Source organism: Gorilla gorilla, chromosome 1, assembly GCF_029281585.2.
Source record: "Gorilla gorilla gorilla isolate KB3781 chromosome 1, NHGRI_mGorGor1-v2.1_pri, whole genome shotgun sequence".
Taxonomy (NCBI): domain Eukaryota; kingdom Metazoa; phylum Chordata; class Mammalia; order Primates; family Hominidae; genus Gorilla; species Gorilla gorilla.
In genome coordinates, this window is record NC_073224.2 from 84186675 (window position 1) to 84205957 (window position 19283).

Below are 19283 nucleotides of genomic sequence, written 5' to 3' on the forward strand. Positions count from 1 at the left end.
AGCAGGTGAGATGAGCAGAGAGGTAACTAAGCAGAGCTGTAAAACCTGAGCTCTAACACTAATCAAAAGCTCTTTTGAGAGTCATCATTTTCCCTGGCAGACAGCACAGCTGAGCAGACGAGCAAGTGGCCATAGTGCCACTGCCTCATATGGGACCCACTGCTCTGACAGGCAGACCAGTAGGTTACCAGCCCCTGTGCAAGCCCCTCCCACTGCAGCAGCTGAGCCCACTCTAGATGAGGGAACCTGGATGAAGACCCAAATCCCATGTGGAAGATCAGTCACATTTTGGCTTCTGTGGATGGGTGTGTCCCCTCTACCACCCCCCATAATTATCAGGTAAGCTAGGGAACAAAAGCCTTTGGCTAAGTGGTCAGTTAAAAGCCCCCATCGCTAGTGTGCCCTGAAACACATCCTGAGCACCTCTTCCACTGGTCCTTGCCCTTCTAGTTCATTATTCCACCAGTCATTTCATTTTCAATCCTAGAATGTGTGCAGTCTTATTGTTTGCTTTTAACTTTCCGTCAACTGTGTGTGGCAATTATTTAAGCTGGGACACTTAGTTGTGAGAGGTTCCCCCAGTGTGTTGACTCTGGGACACCAGAGTCACATTCTGTGACCTCAACTCGGTCGTGGGACACTGTTGGCTGCACCCGGGGTGCACTAGGGTTTTTGGCATTGGTGAAGGGACCCTCGTTGGCTGAAATGCAGGCACTCTGGGTTTACAGCATTGGTATTATAGACTGCACCCCAGATGTGCTGGGGTTTTTGGCATTGACATTCCTTTAGGACTGTGGGTTATAGCCCCTCTCCCTAGGGAAGTATTAGTCTTGCCCTTTTCTGTCCTAAAGTTAGAAGTATTATTTTCCTAACAGCCAGTTGCAACCCCTTCTTGGGAGCTGTCTTATAACTGCTTTGCTTGTAACTGCCCCTCTTGGTCAAAGGAATTGGGAGTTCACAGGCTCCTGACCTCAAATGGACAGCCACCTACAGCAGTCAACAAGTGGCTACCTATTTTCTCAGTGTCTCCGCTACCAGGTAGGTTCTCCAGCAAGTCAGGGCCTCTGAAGCCTCCCCTTTGGCAACCCTTTCCTAGGTAAATTACTTATGTGCATAGGCTTTAAAATGATTAAAATTGCATGAGAATAGAATAGAACAGAACAGAACAGAACAGAACAGAACAGAACAGAACAGAACAGAACAGATCAGAACAGAATAGAATAGACTGAGCTTATTGTATGGTATAAAATCTAAAAATGGTAAAATGGTTCTCATCTATAAAATTCTAATGTCTGGTAGGCAGTTCAGGATTTCTTGCTAGGTTTACATAAAATGTGCTAAAGAAATGTATTTTTTATTGGGAAAAAATGTTTTGTTTAATTTGGAAGTTACTAAAAGGGAAGTTCAAAATATAAGGAAACCATTAGGTAGAAAAGAGAGACATAAAGAATGTTATGGATAGAAAATGTTTTCTCTTTGTTTTGCAAAGGATATAAAAAAAGAGTAATTTTATATGAGGGAGAAATCTTGCATAGTAAATCCTTGTCCTAAAGTAAAATGTCCAGTTATTCAAAAAAGAGGTAGTATAGGACAACGTATTAGTCCATTCTCACATTGCTGTAAAGAACAACCTGAGATTGGGTAATTTATGAAAAAAAAAAAAAAGTTTAACTGACTCACAGTTCTGCAGGCTGTACAGGAAACACAGTTGAGAAGGCGTCAGGAAACTTACAATCATGGTGGAAGACTGAAGGGGAAGCAAGCACCTTCTACACATGGTGGCGCAGGAGGAAGAGAGTGAAGGGGGAAGTGCAACACACTTTTAAACAACCAGATCACGCGAGAACTCATTCATTACCAAGGCCCTGGGCAGCTCCACCCCTGTGGTTCTGCAGGGTAGAGCCCCCATAACTGCTTTCAGGAGCTGGTGTTGAGTGCCTGCTACTTTTCCAGGTGCACGGTGCAAGCTGTTGGTGGATCTAACATTCTGAGGTCTGGAGGATGGTGGCCCTCTTCTCACAGCTCCATTAGGCAGTGCTCCAGTGGGGATGCTGGGGGTTGGGGGTTCCCACCCCATATTTCCCCTCTGCACTGCCCTTGTAGAGGTTCTCCATGAGGGCTCTGTCCCTGCAGCAGACTTCTGCCTGGATATCCAGACATTTGCATACATCCTCTGAAATCTAGGCAGAAGTTCCCAAACCTCAACTCCTGCCCTTTTTGCACTCATAGGCCCAATACCACATGGAAGCTGCAAAGGCTTGGGGCTTGCACCCTTTGAAGCAATGGCCTGATCTGTACCTTTGCCCCTTTCAACCACAGCTGAAGCTGGAGCAGCTGGGATGCACGGTGCCATGTCCAGAGGCTGCACAGAGCAGCAGGACCCGGGGCCTGGCCCACGCAACCATTTTTCCCTCTTAGGTCTCCTGGCCTGCGATGGGAGGGGCTGCCATGAAGGTGCCTGAAATGCCCTAAAAGCATTTCCCCCACTTTCTTGGCTATTAACATTTGGCTCCTCTCTACTTATGCAAATTTCTGCAGGCTTGAATCCCTCCCCAGTGAATGGGTTTTTCTTTTCTACCACACAGTCAGGCTGCAAATTTTCCCAACTTTTATACTCTGCTTCCCTTTTAAATGTAAGTTCCAGTTTTAGGCCATTTCTTTGTTTATGCAAATGAGCACAGGTTTTTAGAAGTAGCCAGGCCACATCTTGAATACTTTACTGCCTAGAAATTTCTTCTGCCAGATACCCTAAATCATCTCTCTCAAGTTCAAAGTTCCACAGATCCTTAAAGCAGAGGCACAATGCGACCAGGCTCTTTGCTAAATCACAGCAAGAGTCACCTCTGCTCAAATTCCCAATGAGTTCCTCATCTCCATCTGAAACCACCTCAGCCTGAATTTCACTGTCCATATTACTATCAGTATTCTGGTCAAAACCATTCAACAAGTCTCTAGGAAGTTCCAAACTTTCTGTTACCTTCCTGTCTTCTGAGCCCTCCAAACTGTCCAACCTCTGCCCATTTCCCAGTTCCAAAGTCACTTCCATATTTTCAAGTACCTTTTTAACAATGCCCCACTTCTCTGGTACCAATTTTCTATATTAGTCTGTTCTTACACTGCTATAAAGAACTATTTGAGACTAGGTGTTTTATGAAGAAAAGAGGTTTAATTTTTAATTGACTCACAGTTTCTTAGGTTGTACAGGAAGCATGGTTGGGGAGGCCTCAGGAAACTTACAATCACAGCAGAAGGGCAAAGGGGAAGCAAGTACCTTCTTTACATGGCAGTGCAGGAGGAAAAGAGTGAAGGGGTAAGCACTACACACTTTTAAACTAGATCTTGTGAGAAGTCACTCACTATCACAAGAACAGCAAGGGGAAATTCCACCCCCACAATTCAATCACTTCCCATCTGGCCGCTCCTCTAACGTGGGGATTACAACTCAACATGAGGTTTGGGTGGCGACACAGAGCTAAACCATATCAGACAAGTAAGAAAATTCAAGCATGTTGTGGAGGGTCTGTGTTATGTCCTGACAAGGTTCATAAAGGAGACTTTTATAAAAGAAATTTTGTGTATGATTAAACTTGGTATAATTAAAAGGAAGTGGTTTACAATACACTTTCTAAAGAATGGTCTAACTGGGTGCACTGGCTCACACCTGTTAATCCCAGCACTTTGGAAGGCCAAGGCGGGTGATCACGAGGTCAAGAGATCAAGACCATCCTGGCCATGGCTAACATGGTGAAACCCCATCTCTACTAAAAATACAAAAATTAGATGGGCATGGTGGTGCACGCCTGTAGTCCCCGCTATGGGAGGCTGAGGCAAGAGAATCACTTGAACCTGGGAGGCGGAGGTTGCAGTGAGCAGAGATCGCACCACTGCACTCCAGATTGGCAACAGAGCAAGACTCCATCTCAAAATAAAAAAAAATAAAAAAAAAAAGTTAAAACCCAATTTTCTTAAAATGTTAATTTGCTAAATTACCAGAAATTTTGCTTTTCAATCTTGTAATCTATTCTTTTGAAAGCTTCTCAGATTCATTTAACCCTTTTAGCTTTTTTTGTGAGCTCCTGTGAGTTTTTCTCCTCCAACTACAACTGCCGTTGTGACCTGAGGCTAAAATGTTTAGTCTTAGAGAGAGGTCTGTGGGAGCAGTGTTTTCCTCCAGTATAGCTTAATTCTATGCTGTTGTTTTTTTATTGATGTGTAACTTATTTTGGCTTTTGGTTTTGACTCTTATATTGCTTAGAAGTGTTTGGGGGGCTGGTAGGTGCCTGCCCAAAACCATTCCCTTTGGCCAGGAAGGGAGCATCTGTTCAGTCTGTTGGGGGGCTATAGATTTTGATTTTTGTTTTGTATTCCTCCTTGTTGTCAGAAGGTGCTGGATGCAATGTTAATGGCAAAGATTTTATTTTCTCCTGTGCCAATGCTGAGATAGTATGCTGCCTGCCCCAGGTCCATTGTGTCCCTTGGTGGGAACCCTGTGGCCAGGGGACTTGGAGTCAGCGGACTTGTAGCCAGGGGATGTTCTGGGCCAGACAAGAGTAGAGGTGAGTGGGTACTCATTGGTCCTTGAACCCTTTTGAGCACTCGGGGAGCAAAATAGTGTAATACTTCTTTTTGATCACTTTAGCCAACCTCCTAGGAAACACCTCTCTTGTCCTTATTGGGTATAGAGGCCATGCTAAGGCCCAACCGCAGATATCATGTTGTCACTATTAATCTTGTTTGCTCTCCCAATTACCCTGAGCTGGTGTGGGTAGAAACATAATTCTACAGTAAATATTTCAAAAATTATAGCATCAGGGCACCACCTTCATGGTTGCTAGATTCGTCACCAACATCCCCAGGATAAAGATTTCAATCTTCTGGCTTATCCAAAAAATCTCACAAACATCCCCCACAGACCTCCTAACTAACCACAGCAATCCTGAAATACCCAAACCCTTACTTGATAAGTGGAATGAACTCCCCCACACTGAATGAAATCCACCTGAACCTCCCCACCATTACCTGGACCTGGGAAGTTGGGTATGTATACCTCCAGTGCACTCATGATCCTACCTTCTGCACCTTTTGTGCTAATGACACTAAAGCAGAAGTTTCCCTGCAATGCTCTGAATACAACTCTAGCTGAAAAAGATACCAATGCTGCAGCGAGGTAAATGGGATTCCACTTGAAAGCAAGGAGACCATACATGGTGGCTTCTCCTGGATTAGAATATACAGGGGAAAAACAACTATCTAGTCTGGGAAGGTGGCAGTGCCACCCTCTTTCAGAAAACAAAGATTGTTCAACTACCCCCATTAGAATAGGGGGAAAGTATCTCTATAGACTCAAGTTGGCAACAAAGAATAAAGATCACACTCCATAGGGTCTCCATTTGTGCCCCAATTCAGCTCATTTTTCTTTGTGGCCATGAATGGGAAGAAGTTACACCCCATAACCACTCCTGACTCCCCAGGTAGTCATCTGTTTTTTGTTTTTTAATTCTGAATAGTTAAAAGTCAACATCTGCTCTTTTAGGAGTAGCCTTCCCTTATGTATCAAAACTTGGAACTGAGGTGAATACATGTTAGCCACTCTTGCCCCTTCAGGGATCACAGTCATAGTAACACCAGAAGTAAATGAGCAATACGATTAATTCTGGCAGGAATCAGGGCAGCAGTACCCTTGGGTGGCTTTGCTTAAAGTGAACCCTAAACAACTTGACTCAAACCCTAGAATCCTTAGCCACCAACACAGGTCATGCACTAAAGAGAATTCAAGAGTCCCTAGACTCTTTGGCAAATGTATTTCTCAGTAACAGACTAGCACTGGACTATTTACTAGCTGAACAAGGTAGAGTATGTGCAGTTATTAATAAAACCTGCTGCACCTATATGAACAACTCCAGACAGGTTGAGATTAACATTCAAAAGATCTATGAGTAAACTACCTGGTTACAGATATAACCAGGGCACTCACTGCAACTACAGCTGGTCAACTATCAAAACTGCCTTCGCAAGTCTCAACTGGCTTTTACCTACCTCTTCTAGGACCTTTGAAGGCTGTCTTGTTACTAATTTTTGGTCCTTGCTTGTTTAACCTCTTAGCAAAGTTTTGTCTTAGATTACAACAGTTCCAGGTAAAGATAATGTTAGCACAAGGCTTCCAACTCATCCTGTCTCTGGGCCCCTATCAGTTATCCAGAGATTTTCACTTATCTGGTGCTCGACAGGGCCTACACTGTAAACTCAGCAGGAAGCAGTTACAGAAGATGGATCTCTGTCCTTGTGCAGCCTTCTTAAGATTAAGGAGGAGTATCTAATCTCTGAGGGAGGAATGAGGTAGGAAGGTGGGATTCAATTCTGGAGGCGGGTCTTGGACACCAGATCAAATTGAGTACCAGCTAAAACAGGTCCCAGACGGAAGCAAATTTCTGTAAGCCAAGCCCACCAATGTGCTATGTCTGTTTACCACTGCCACAGCAACACCAGGAAGTTACCACCTCTTTCCATGGCAACACCCAAAAGTTACTACCCCTTCCCATAACAACTGCCTGACAACCCAGAAGTTACCACCTTTTCCCTAGAAATTTCTGCATAAACTACCCTTTAATTTGCATATAATTAAAATTGTATATAAGCATGACTGCAGAACTGCTTCTGAGCTGCTATTCTGGGCACAATGCTTATGGGGTAGCCGTACTCCACAAAGAGCATTACCTCTGCTGCCGCTGCTGTACACTGCCGCTTCAATTAAAGTCGCTGTTTAATACCACTGGCTTGCCCTTGAATTCTTTCCTGGGCTAAGCCAAGAACCCTCCCGGGCTAAGCACTAATTTTGGGGCTTGCCTGTCCTGCATCAGATACATTGAGAAAATAAACAAGAAACATACACTTATAAAAATTTACCTAGCTGAGATACTAACAAAGTAAAGCTCAAATACAAAAACTGCAACAAAAAGAACATACATTTACCCTTTGAAGCCCAGCCAAAGAAATCACTATATCCTCCTAGCAACAAATAAGAGAACAAATACAATAAAAATCACTTTGTAATGCATTGTCTATAAACAATACAACAAAATCAGTTTGTAAAGCATTCTCTGTATAAGTACGGCAATCAGTGTCTCACAGATCCTTGAAATAAGAGGCTAGCACAAGGCATCAGAAAGCAAATTCTCTCCCACTCACACAAACTTAACGGGACAGAGTTATTCTGAAGTAGATACTACATAAAACTATTGGCTATTACTCATAATGTGCTCATTATCTGTCATGATTTTTCTGGGATACTAATTCATTTAGAAAGTAATTAATACAGTTAATTAAAATTCTACTCTTTTGCCGATTAGCATAGACTCACAAACAGTTTAAGTCTCTAAGGTAATAAAGAAATTTCAGTCTGCTAAGGAGAACAAGCAAATCTAGGACAAAGTTAGCTGCCATGCTTGAATTTTACATTTGACATTATTATAAATACCTTCAAAGATGTGTTTTAAAGTTTGTCTAATTTTATTCATGGATGTGATATCTGACAACTAAACTTTAACATATGCGTGATTTGGTATCATTGAGAAAAGTAGTTCCTTCAAGATGTTAGACTATGAAATGCTGAGCTCCTATATTTGTAAGAAACATCGTCAAAACAGTTGGTCCCTTGATAGTGAAACTCTCCAGAATGAAGTTTAGTTAGTCGTAAGTGAAGATTCACTGAAAATACGTGAAAAAGAAAGCAGAGAACAAAAGATCCCCAAATTAAAGAGGAATAAATATGGATGTGGTAGTCAGCACACTGAACTACTCATGGACCCTATCTATTTTTGTTTTTGTTAAGTTTATGGAATATACTTCATCTCTGTAACTTAGTTATTGCTTACCTGAGGGAAGTTTAAATTGCTGTGTTGATACTACTTCAAGAAATTCTACAGTACATGAAGTCAAGGTAGAACTCAGAAGGAGAAAAGAAAGTAAAACTGTTCCACTGTGATAAGCCCTGTCTTAATTATAAGAATCACACTCTAAAATATAAGGTGGTCTGGTTGTATTTTGCACACAAATAATGAAAGGTAAAATGTTCCATTAAAATAGTTCTGACTGAAGAGCCTAAATTTAACCTTGTATTATTAACTTGTATTCTGAAGATAATTAAATGTAATTAGTCATACCTTCTTCTAGATAGCTTTCTAAGAAGATGATTAAATAAGGACTTTATGTATCTACTATCAAACAGCTGTGGGTGGCACAAAATCATTTAATAATATATAACCAGAGAGAGTTCACACTTGAAACAACTTTATGTGACAAACACTATAATGGAAACAGAATCACTTGCTCTCAGGGAGCACAGTTCGTGTTAGTTCCACATGTTATTGTCTACTTAATCTCCCTGATTTTATGACAAATATAGTTAGCAAATTATTATAAGCTTAGCTAATAACAAAAATGCATTACATAAAGAAGTAAGAGATAGTGCAAGTTATATACCTACCTCATTTTTTAAATTGTCTGAAGCATTCAATGCAGATTTTGGATCACCACCGCCCTGTTCACTTGCTGAAACTTTTGATTCAAATTCTGATTTTGTTATCTTTCCTTTACCATGTGAAGATGATACATTTTCTATATGCTGGCCAACAAGGCTGTTTAAAACCAAAAGATATATTAAATAAACAGATTTTACTGGATAACAAATTCTATACAATCTAAATTCTTTTAACTCATGCACAAAGTAAACCAAGGAAGAAACACAAAGAGATCAGCTTTCTCTCAATCAAAGTGGAATTTAACATACACCAAAGCCCATTCAAACAGGACACTGCTGTTATTACAGAATCATAAGAAGGACAAACAACTGCTCCTACCCACCTGTCAGGTGGACTGACAAAGGAAGGTTGTTCAATTGGAGCACTAGCATCAAGGGCCTCACCAACATCACAATCAGTTTCAGACTGCTCAGTTTCACTTGGTTTGGCTATCGGAATAGTACCAGATTTTTCTATTTCACTAAAAAAAGAAACAAGAAACATAATCTGGTAATTAAATAAACTTGAGGTAATAGACATTAAAAACACTATTAGTGATTTCCAAAACATAATGTAAACCAAAGAAAGAAAATTTTAAATCATGTAAAGTCAATTGCTGACTTGATCTGTTATTGTCCTCAGCTTCTAAATAACTACTTACCAAATATGAGGTTAATATTTGGTCTTTCAAAAATAAGATTTTTAAAAATTACTTATTCTCAATGTATCTTCTCTAAAGTTTAATTTCCATCATTACTATACTAATTCTACCAGCATTAAAGTTGTTACTTATGGCATCCTTCAAAAGTCACTATCTCAAGACATTTCACTAAAATTTTAAGGTGTTCTTAGAATTTCATTTTTAAAATATAAACCTTCCTATTTTTCCCTGCCTCACCTCCATTTCACTAACCAGTCATTTTTAATATAATGGGAGTATAGAATTCACTCTTCAGATATATAGTATCTAGCCTTAACTTCCTTCTGAATCATTTAAATTTAAAAGTTTAAATACTATCATTATTTCTCAACATGTCTTCTGTTCCCTGGCCCATACTGAGACAAGCTTCTAAATGGTAACCATAATATCCTGTGCAACTCCTTCAACCCAGGCCGTTACATTCTTGAGATATGTACCAGTTATTCTTCTTGCACTTTATTTATATTAACTCATTTGATAAAGGAAATGCTTAATGTAGTATTAAAAGAAGGACATTTTGTTTTGTTCTTTGGACTGCTGCAGGAAGAAGCTAGGAGAAGTACATAACAAATTTTCTAAATTAAGGATCACTTAAACCTAAACACTCTGAATATTTATTATCGAGTTTGAAAAAGTTAGCGATTCACACGAAGACATAAAAATGAATGAAATGACAGTGATACTTAATGGAAATGAATAACCTGACATTTGAGTTGATAATTATAGGGAATTCAATTCAAATAAGCACTGTTTCCTAAGTAGAACCTTACTTTGCTCAGACTATATAGAGATTTCATATCTGGGATCTATCAGCTTCATTGAGTTAGTTAGCTAAATACACTTGTTATAAAATCATTACATTCAAAACACACAAAGGCATGCACACATACGCCCACAAAACACAAGCACTGTAATTTAGGTCTGCTATATAGCCTAAACTTCAAACTTGAGTATCAAGCTGCTTTATCTTTTAAGGAAATTTTTCTATCACTAACTAAGGAGATTCTTTTTTGTGTTTGTTTTTTGTAATGACTTACTCAAGCTTTGAGATTGGAGTGATTTCTGAGGTAGATGAGCTGGAAATATTTTCAACAGTTTCACTGTCCACAACTGCATTGGAAGACTCTTCATGCAAATCAACTGTAGGGAGTGTCTCCACCACCGGTGGACTTAACTTTTTTGACTCTGTATTCTGTTTAAAAAAACAAGTCAGCTAAATTAAATGTTGAGATTAATATAACATCTCTTTAGCAGAACGGGCATTTATGGAAAGCATTTCTGAAAAATGACAATATAAACAATGTTCACTAAAAAAATTACTTTTATAAAAATCCTTTCTTCCAATATTACCGCCCTAAGGAATGCATTTCATATGAAAATACAGGCCCTAAGCATTTTTCATGGCATTTCATAAACTAGGAAAGCACTTTCTCCCTACCTATTTCCTACTTTGCATCAGGACCTACAGAGATTTCCCTCTTCTCTAATTGATCAATGATAGTAGCAACAAAGAAACCCTATGGACATGTACAAAACAGTACAATACATAGTTCTTGACCCTGAGCAGTTTAGGAAATAATGTGTATCAATAAGCAACGATATAAGATATGTTCAAGTAACACCATGAAGCAATAAATGATTCTTGCTGCTCCTTCAGTCTTGAATGCCCTGGGCCTTTCAGTCCTCCAAAACACAATGTGAAATCTACCTAACACCTGTTCATATTTGAAAACCTCTATCAGCACCTCCTCCTCCAAGATCAACCCTAAACAGAATTAACTACTCCCTTTCCTCTATGCCTCCAGTGTTCTCTGTACACTTTTATCACTGCATCTATAACAACTCAATTGCCATTATTCATGTCTCCCTCTCTTCTTCAACTATACCATAAATGTCCTCAGTAAGAACTATGTTCTCTTGATCCTCATATTCCCAGTGTCTAGCACAGTATCTAGCGCACAGTAGGTGTTTAAATGCTCAATAAATGAATATCACGTGAGAGGTACTCATGTTCAGCTCAAGGAAAAAGAAACTAAGGACTATGATTGAATCAGAAGAGCTAGGCATTAAAGAAAAGGAGGGCCAGTACAAGAGCAGAAAAAAACATCAAGGCACACAGTCCGGAGAATACAAAGTATGATCATTTGGGGAATTATTTACACCAAGAAATTCACAAAAAAATATAAATAGTCATCTGCATTTTTATGATGGAGGCCTTGAGAAAATGACTACTGCCTTATTATCAAATACTATATTACCATATGAACATGTATTCAAAATTTAAAAATTAATGAGATACTTTACTTGCTTTTTTTTTTTTTTTTTTTTGAGACAGAGTCTCACTCTGTTGCCCCAGGCTGGAGTGCAGTGGCATGATCTCGGCTCACTGCAACCTCCGCCTCCTGGGTTCAAGCGATTCTCCTGCCTCAGCCTCCTGAGTAGCTGAGACTATAGGCGTGCACCACCACACCTGGCTAATTTTTGTATTTTTGGTAGAGACAGGGTTTCACCATGTTGGCCAGGCTGGTCTCGAACTCCTGACCTCAGGTGATCCACTGTGCCCGGCCTACATGCTATTTTTTAATTAAGTCTTCAAAATCCAATGTGTATTTTACACTTACAGTAAATTTCAATTTGGACTAGCCGCATTTCAAGTGCTTAATGGCCACATGTGGCTAGTGGCTACTGTAATGAACAACACAGGTATACAAGACATGGTAAGCACTCGGAAGTATTTGAGCACAACTACATCATAATAAAAGTTTTATGAATAACGGTAGGAGTGTTCAGGATAGTCATACAATTGTAAGGGCTACAAGTATCATTTTTCTCTTACTCCTATGCATAAACCCTTGACAAATGTCTTCCAGGATCCAATAAAATGAAACTAATTCTATTGCTTTAGATAACTCAGTAAGTTATAAAATAGCCCTGGCTCTTGCAAAAAGTACAAGGTTAAAAAATAAAAAATGAAAAAAAAATTAGCCAAGGCTGTATTTTTTTAAAAAGAAAGAATTCTCCCTCATTCTGAGTTGAAATGTGTGTTCTTTTTTTAATATTCGAGATTTTAGTTTTTCCTTAGTCCTTCTGCCTACAGATAAAATATCCCCAGTACCTTCAGCCATTACTGATATTACATGGTTTCCAGATACCTCAGCATTCTGATCAGTTTATGGTGTATATATTCTAGTTTTTAGTATTTTTCATAAAGTCTGGTGCACAAAATAAACAATATTCAGAATGTAATATGAGAGAAAAAGGGAAAAAACATATTTTGATCTATTATCTATTCATACCCACAATAAGTGGAAATCTTGGTTATCAAAATACTCTGTGTTCTACATAAAAATACTTCCTTTTGTTCCAAGTGATTCAGGTTAGAAAAAAATTTCTTAACTGAAAATCTGAAGAGACAAGATACATCATAATGAACCAAAATAGAACCGAGGAAGAAATGAGGATTTATACTCAAACTTTTACTACCAAGAGACTAGTCACATTTATTATTATCTGAAATTTTACATGTTCTCAAAAGTAGTACTATTAGCAGGTAAGTAATCTTAAGTCCAGTTACAGAGTACCTCAAAGTGAAAAAACTAACAATACACACACAATATGGTGACCAAACAGAGGTTTTCAATCTTGTAAAGTAGTTTGAAATGACATATTATTAAAAATCAAAGCGACATAGCTTACTTGTACATCCACAATAGAATCATCTTTTAATTTATGTTCTTTTGGAGAAATAGGTAAATTTGAACCTGATTTTCCCAATGATTCGGCATTGATAGGTCCCTCTCTTTCATCCTATATAACAACAACAACAAAAATCACCTGATAAAACTGTTTTACAAAACAGTTATAAAGCAATACGAAGATGGTTTTTTTCCATACTTTAAAACCAAAAAACTGCCTTGTGTATTTGACTCTAATTAATTTCATTTGTTTACAAGATTATTGTCTATTTCCTTGAATCCCCTCATTGCTACAACATTTAAAATGTGCAATACACCAGTTCAAGAACTTCATTTGATTTCTTAATAAGCATTTTAGTCTTACCATCCAGCACCGTTGTAAGCACCTAGTAAAACTCCAATGAATACCTGACAAATGAAGATACATAAATCTCTTTCTTTCATCTCTTTTTTGACATACATTCAAGTTAGAATTTCTAATACCTTTATGCCTCCTAGAGTGTAATTTTCATAAAAGTTCATATTCAATCTTTGTTTACTTGAGCCTATCTAGCTCATACTAGGTATCTAAATGTTTACTGAAAGAACATGCTTTCCCCCTTAATGCTTTGCTTAAATTCACTTTTATGACATTTGTTTGCAAAATGCTTCATCAAAAAGGGGATTAAATCAAAATCTTATATACTGTGTGGGTGAAAATATAAAATTACAGTTTTTTTTGAGATATGCGGCAAGTCTTCAAAATTTTAAATGCTCCATCCCAGAAATATATCCAACATAACTTAAATTTAAATAATCCACTCTAAATATACCCCAAAAACCCTCAAGTATGTAATTGTAAGTATGTGTTGATACACACACCCACATGTGTGCACACATGGCAGGGAACAAAATGCAAAAGTTTGTCAATAAAGAACAACTGATAAATAATGTCTATATAACAAGATTAAAATGCAGCCATTCAGAATATATCAACATGAAAAGATGATATATGAGCTATCACTGGAGGGGAAGGGGGATGGCAATTTGTAATATATTTATATGATATTTTCATGGAAATAAAAATATTAATTTGTGGGCAAATATAAAGGTGTTATCTATACCCACAGAACAAGGTCCAAACGTTTTCACAAGAAATAGTAGACTGTTGTTCCTTTGGGGAAAGGAATGAGACATAAATAATAAATATTTTATACCAATATAAATTACTTCAGTAATTTTAAATAAATACACTGAAGTTAAAGGCAAAAGCCAAATCAAGTCAATACTCTCCATTTATCTTTAGAATGGTAAAATAATACATGTTTTAAGACCACGAGGTTTTTTGGAGTCTTTATATTTACTGCACCTAATTACATAAAACAAACTACAAAGCCACTGACTGTAGATTCTCCCTGGAATACTCACTTCTAATAGTTCTCATTTGCAAAATTGGGGTTTCTTTAAAAACTCTATTATAGATCATTAAAAACAAATCACTCGTTTTCAGCTCTCTGAACATGCACTACCCTATACTACAGGACTAAGGATGTTACAAAATTCCAAATACAAGCAACAAGAATAAACATATAAATATCTCTGAGCCGTCATAATTTAAGAATTACCTGAGTAACAGCAAAGAAAAATACAAATCTCCACCAAAAATTATGGCATGGCATTTTTGAAATTACTTTTATTCTGAATGTTTTCAGACACTCTCAGAAAGCTGACACACAAATTATAATGTTAACTTTATTTAAGGCACCTTTTTCTGGAATTGTACATCTTCATTTTCTAGTGCGCAGTTGTCATCTTGAGCGTAATATGATGACACTGAAGCTGAAGAACTCTCTTTACAACATACACGCCAGCTGGGAAGCCTGTAAAACACCCACCACCACCAACAACAAACAGAAAAAGAGAAAGAGAAAGAAAGAAGAAAAGTTGTTAAGTCAACATGTTTCTATATGGGCTAGAATTTGAGGTGATAAACAGACAGATGGTTCCTATCCCAATACCTTTTAACAATTTAATGATGAAAATCAATACGCATAAGAAAAACATAAACATTATTATCAGCATTCCAAGTAAGACATTATGAATTCCATGAAGGTACAACAGGAAAGTCTTCACCAGAAGCAGTATCTGATAATTATTACACAAGGTACACAGAAAGCTGTCAAATAGCTAACCTCCTCGGAAAGTACCAGTTCTTATAAATTCTAACAAATATTTAAGAACAGATAATCCTAAAGTTACCTCAACTGTTTAAAAGCATAGAAGCTTCCAAATTATTTTTGTATAGAGAACCTAACCGTGATATCAAAAACTAACAAATAGCACACACATAAATGAATACTAGAGGTTAATAGTACTTATGAAATAACATGCAAAACTTATCAAGAAAACAATAAAAAAGAAAGTCTCTAGGAACATACCAAAGGAGAAATATACCACAATTATTATCAAGTAGAGTTAAGCTCTGACATTCAAAACTAGTCCAACATAATAAAATCAACTTGATTTGCTATGCAAAAATATCAAGGAAAAATATGTTACGATTATATCCATGGCCACTGAAAAACATCTGATAAACTTATACATCCATCAATGTTTTAAGAATCAATAATGAAACAGGAATAATTATATATTTAACATGGAAAATACATATGTAATACATAAAACTAAAAGTCAGTATTATAGTGAGGAAACCTAAAAAGACACCTATATAGATCTGAAATAAGACAAGAATGTCCATTTTCATTAGCATTACAAAACATGAAGATAAAAGAGGCATAAAAATGGAAAAGACAGTAAAATTATCTGTAGTTCCAAATAATGAGTGTTATCTGCATTAACTGCAGAAGAGTTTATATAATTGGAAAATTCAAAAGAATCACCTATTAAAAGAAGTCCCAGATATAAAAATTATATTCCCAAGTATAAAATTAAGAAGCAAATCAACACTCTCTCAAACCATAACAAGGACTCATTTATGATAGAAACAATAACGTGTCCAGATAGAAACTTGGCAAGAAATCTTCTAGTAAGTAGAACTGTTTGAAATTGCCAATATTTGACAATCCTTTTACTTGGGAAAAGTGTCAATTTCACAATTCAAAATAATATATAGGGGTAGTTTGAAAACTACATACTGAGGTGGTAAAAAGGAAGACTTTTTATATAAAAAGTCAGAAACAGTCAAGAATATTCTTATATGAGGGGCTAGATCTATATGAAACTACAGTAATTACAGCAATATGATACTGAGATAACAGAGGCAAAGGAAACCCCCAGGGTGACTAGAAAGACAAATCCCAGGAAGATAGCTGTAAACAAGGAATAGAGGGCAATCAGCCTATGTTAGTTTATCAGAAGCACCCAAATAACACCAGAAGAAATGGAATGCCTAGGTTTAAAAGACAGACTTTGGGGATTTAATCTTTTCTTAAACCTACTGCTTTCATTTTAGAAACTGTATTTCTATTTTTTTTTTTTTTTCCCTGAAGAAAGGTTTTCAACTTCAATGTATGGTGACAAGTTTTTCTTGTTGTGGCAACCTACGATCTTTGATACTTCTAGGCATCCTGCCATTTTAAGGGTGTATGTTACAACTATGTGTCTAAAAAAATAATCGTTAAGTATTAGGGTAAAAGAGAAATCAATTCATTCTTACTAAAAAGAACAGGAGAGGGACTCAGGAAAAATTTTCCAAAGGATATAGCAACTGAAGAGCCAAGGAAGATTTCATTAAGAAAGCAGAAAACATTCTTTATTGTGCCAAGGGAAATTTCATTACAGAAGAAAGCATTCTTTAATGTGAAAGTGATTGAAAAAAAAACACCTTTTAAAAATGATATCCAATGGCTTGCAATGACAGCTTTTTATATCTGCCTAATGCAGAATTACTGAACCAGCTATCTTTAACCATTGTTTTTTATCATACTATCAAATCTAGCAAAATAATGCAATAATGAATTCCAGAAAGACACATTAATGTGCAATAAAGAATATACTAATACGCAAATGAGCCAAGCCTAATAATTGCAAAGAAGGAGTCTGCAATTATTAGGCTTGGCTAATAAAACTAAACTGGAGTCTGTCACTTTCAAATGAATTGTTTTCCTCTGAGTTTTAATGAAGAAACTTTACAAGCATGTAAGATTACCCAGTAAGTACCAATTATTATGTTACGAAACATTAGGGGTAATTTTCAACTCATTTAAAAATTTGAGTAAGTATATACAGTTTTAAGAAAATATGAAAACAACAAAGTAGCCATTTTAATTAACATAGAAACCAAACAAGATGGAAAACATTATGTTATTAAGATAGCGATTTATTATCTATGAGTAAAAAGAAGAAAGAATTACAAATATATATGCACCTAACAATGTAGAAAATATACTACAACCACTGGCAAAGCTACAGGTGGAAAGAGAATAAACAAAAAGTATGGTGGTCTATTTTAAATTACCTCACAAAATAACAGATTGAGTGGACAAAATGATATTTATATTCCATGTAAGAAGCTCAAAGATACAGAATTTTATACCACATATAAATTAAAACATTCTTCTCAAGGACACGTGGAACATTTCCCAAATACCGATAGTAAACTAAAGCCTCAAAAGAAGCCTCAAATTCCAAAAACTCAAGCTCTAAAAGATTATATTCTCCAACCATGCTGCAACGAAACTTGAAATAACAGAAAGACAGCTAACAATATCCCAAGCCTGGAAGCCAGAAATACGTAGCAAAATAATCCTTAAGTTAAAGAGGAAACAATATTATGAAATAATCAGCAGAAGACTACCAATCACAAATGGTGGGATGTAGATAAGACAATAGCAGGAAAACTATGCTTCTGAATACATTGAGACAAATGCTGAAAACAAAAGAGCTAATCAACTCAAAAAGATAAAAGAGAGTACAAATGCAAAGAAACAAGGAAGGATATATGGACAGGCATTGCTAAAATAGAGAACAAAAAACAGCAAAGAAAATTAAGAAAATCAAAAGTTGGTTCTTTGAAGAAAGTATTAGACAAACTTCTGGCAAAACCAATAAAGGGAAGATAGTAATGGAAATTAACACAATATGGAATAAAAAGAAAAAATAACCACAGAGGAAACATTTTTAAAATTATAAAATATTATAAACTATATATAACAATATATTTGAAAACAGGAGAAATGGATAAATTTCTAGAAACATTGCAAAACCGGCATAAGGAATGGAAAAAACTCATAATAGACTGATAAATAAACTTGAATGGATCTATCAACTTCTCACACACAGGAGAAAATTCAAACCGTTTTTAAATTTTTTATTTGGAAATAATTTCAAATTTCAGAAGAGTAGGCAGCATAGTACAAAAAAAAATCTACAAATGCCTTAGCTGTATCAATCCATTGTTAATATTTTACTTAATTTGTTCCATTATTTGTCATTTGCCCATGCTCACTCATCCTCCCTCTCTCCCTCTGTTCCCTCTCTCCCAGTAACTTACCTCTAAAATACTGTGATATCTATTTCCACAGAATAGGGATATTCTCTTGCATAACTACAATACAGCTATCAACTTCAGTAAATGTTACATTGACACAAAAATTTACTGTCCACATTGCAACTTTGTCAATTAATCCAATGTCTTTTTTAGAATTCCTTTCTCCAGTACAGAATTAAATCTATGATCATGTCCTGCATTTGTCATGTCTATTCAGTATCATTTAACTTGGAACAGTTCTGGAGCTTTATTTTATGTGGCACTAACATTTTTGAAGGCTACAGTCCCCTTTCTTTTTAAATAATATGGTTCTTATGTGAGATTTGTCTGATGTATCATGATGACCAGATTCAGATTAGGTATTCTCAGTCAGAATCCTTCATTGTGTCTTTCTCAGGATATTATAATGATGTTGTGACTTTCTCAGGATATTGTATCGAAAAGCATATAATATCCATCTGTTTCAGCAGTTGCAATTCTACTTTTAGGTACTTCTCAACAGCAATGAAAACTATGTCTACAAAAAGCCTTGTACAAGAATGTCCATAGTAGTTTTTACTCCTAATAGCGAAAACCTGGAAGCAGTCCAGATAACCACTAACAGAAGAATAAACTGTAGTACATTCATACAGTGTACTACTACTCAGCAATAAAAAGGAACTAATTAATGACAAAGGAAACAAAATGGGTAAATCTCAGACATTACAATGAATAAAAGAAGTCAAACACATGAGCTAATGCTGTATAACTCCATTTAGATGATGTTCCAGAATTGGCAAAACTAATCCATGGTGACAGAAATCAGATCACTACTTGCCTCTGGGGGATTCACCAGAAAGGGACATGAGAGAACTTTCTGGGGTGATGAGAATATTCTATATCTT

At 36.7% G+C, this 19283-nt stretch overlaps 1 protein-coding gene across 11 annotated transcripts in view; it reads right to left on the reverse strand.

Moving 5' to 3' along the window:
- The window catches only part of SUCO (SUN domain containing ossification factor), a 78095-nt gene that overhangs the window by 43721 nt on the left and 15091 nt on the right, over positions 1–19283 (reverse strand). For 5 of the 11 annotated variants that reach the window (XR_008676863.2, XM_055377825.2, XM_055377822.2 and 2 more), the window contains exons 2-6: positions 14656–14770; positions 12913–13023; positions 10254–10408; positions 8860–8997; positions 8483–8633 (exon numbers count right to left, since the gene is read on the reverse strand). Coding sequence is in view for 8 of the 11 variants with exons in the window: in XM_055377825.2 (XP_055233800.2) it covers positions 8483–8633; positions 8860–8997; positions 10254–10408; positions 12913–13023; positions 14656–14770 (670 nt within the window). In the remaining 3 variants the exon portion in view is untranslated. The remainder of the gene's footprint in view (positions 1–8482; positions 8634–8859; positions 8998–10253; positions 10409–12912; positions 13024–14655; positions 14771–19283) is intronic. The other 6 variants (XR_010135414.1, XM_063710821.1, XM_004027909.5 and 3 more) reach the window with 2 other exon arrangements.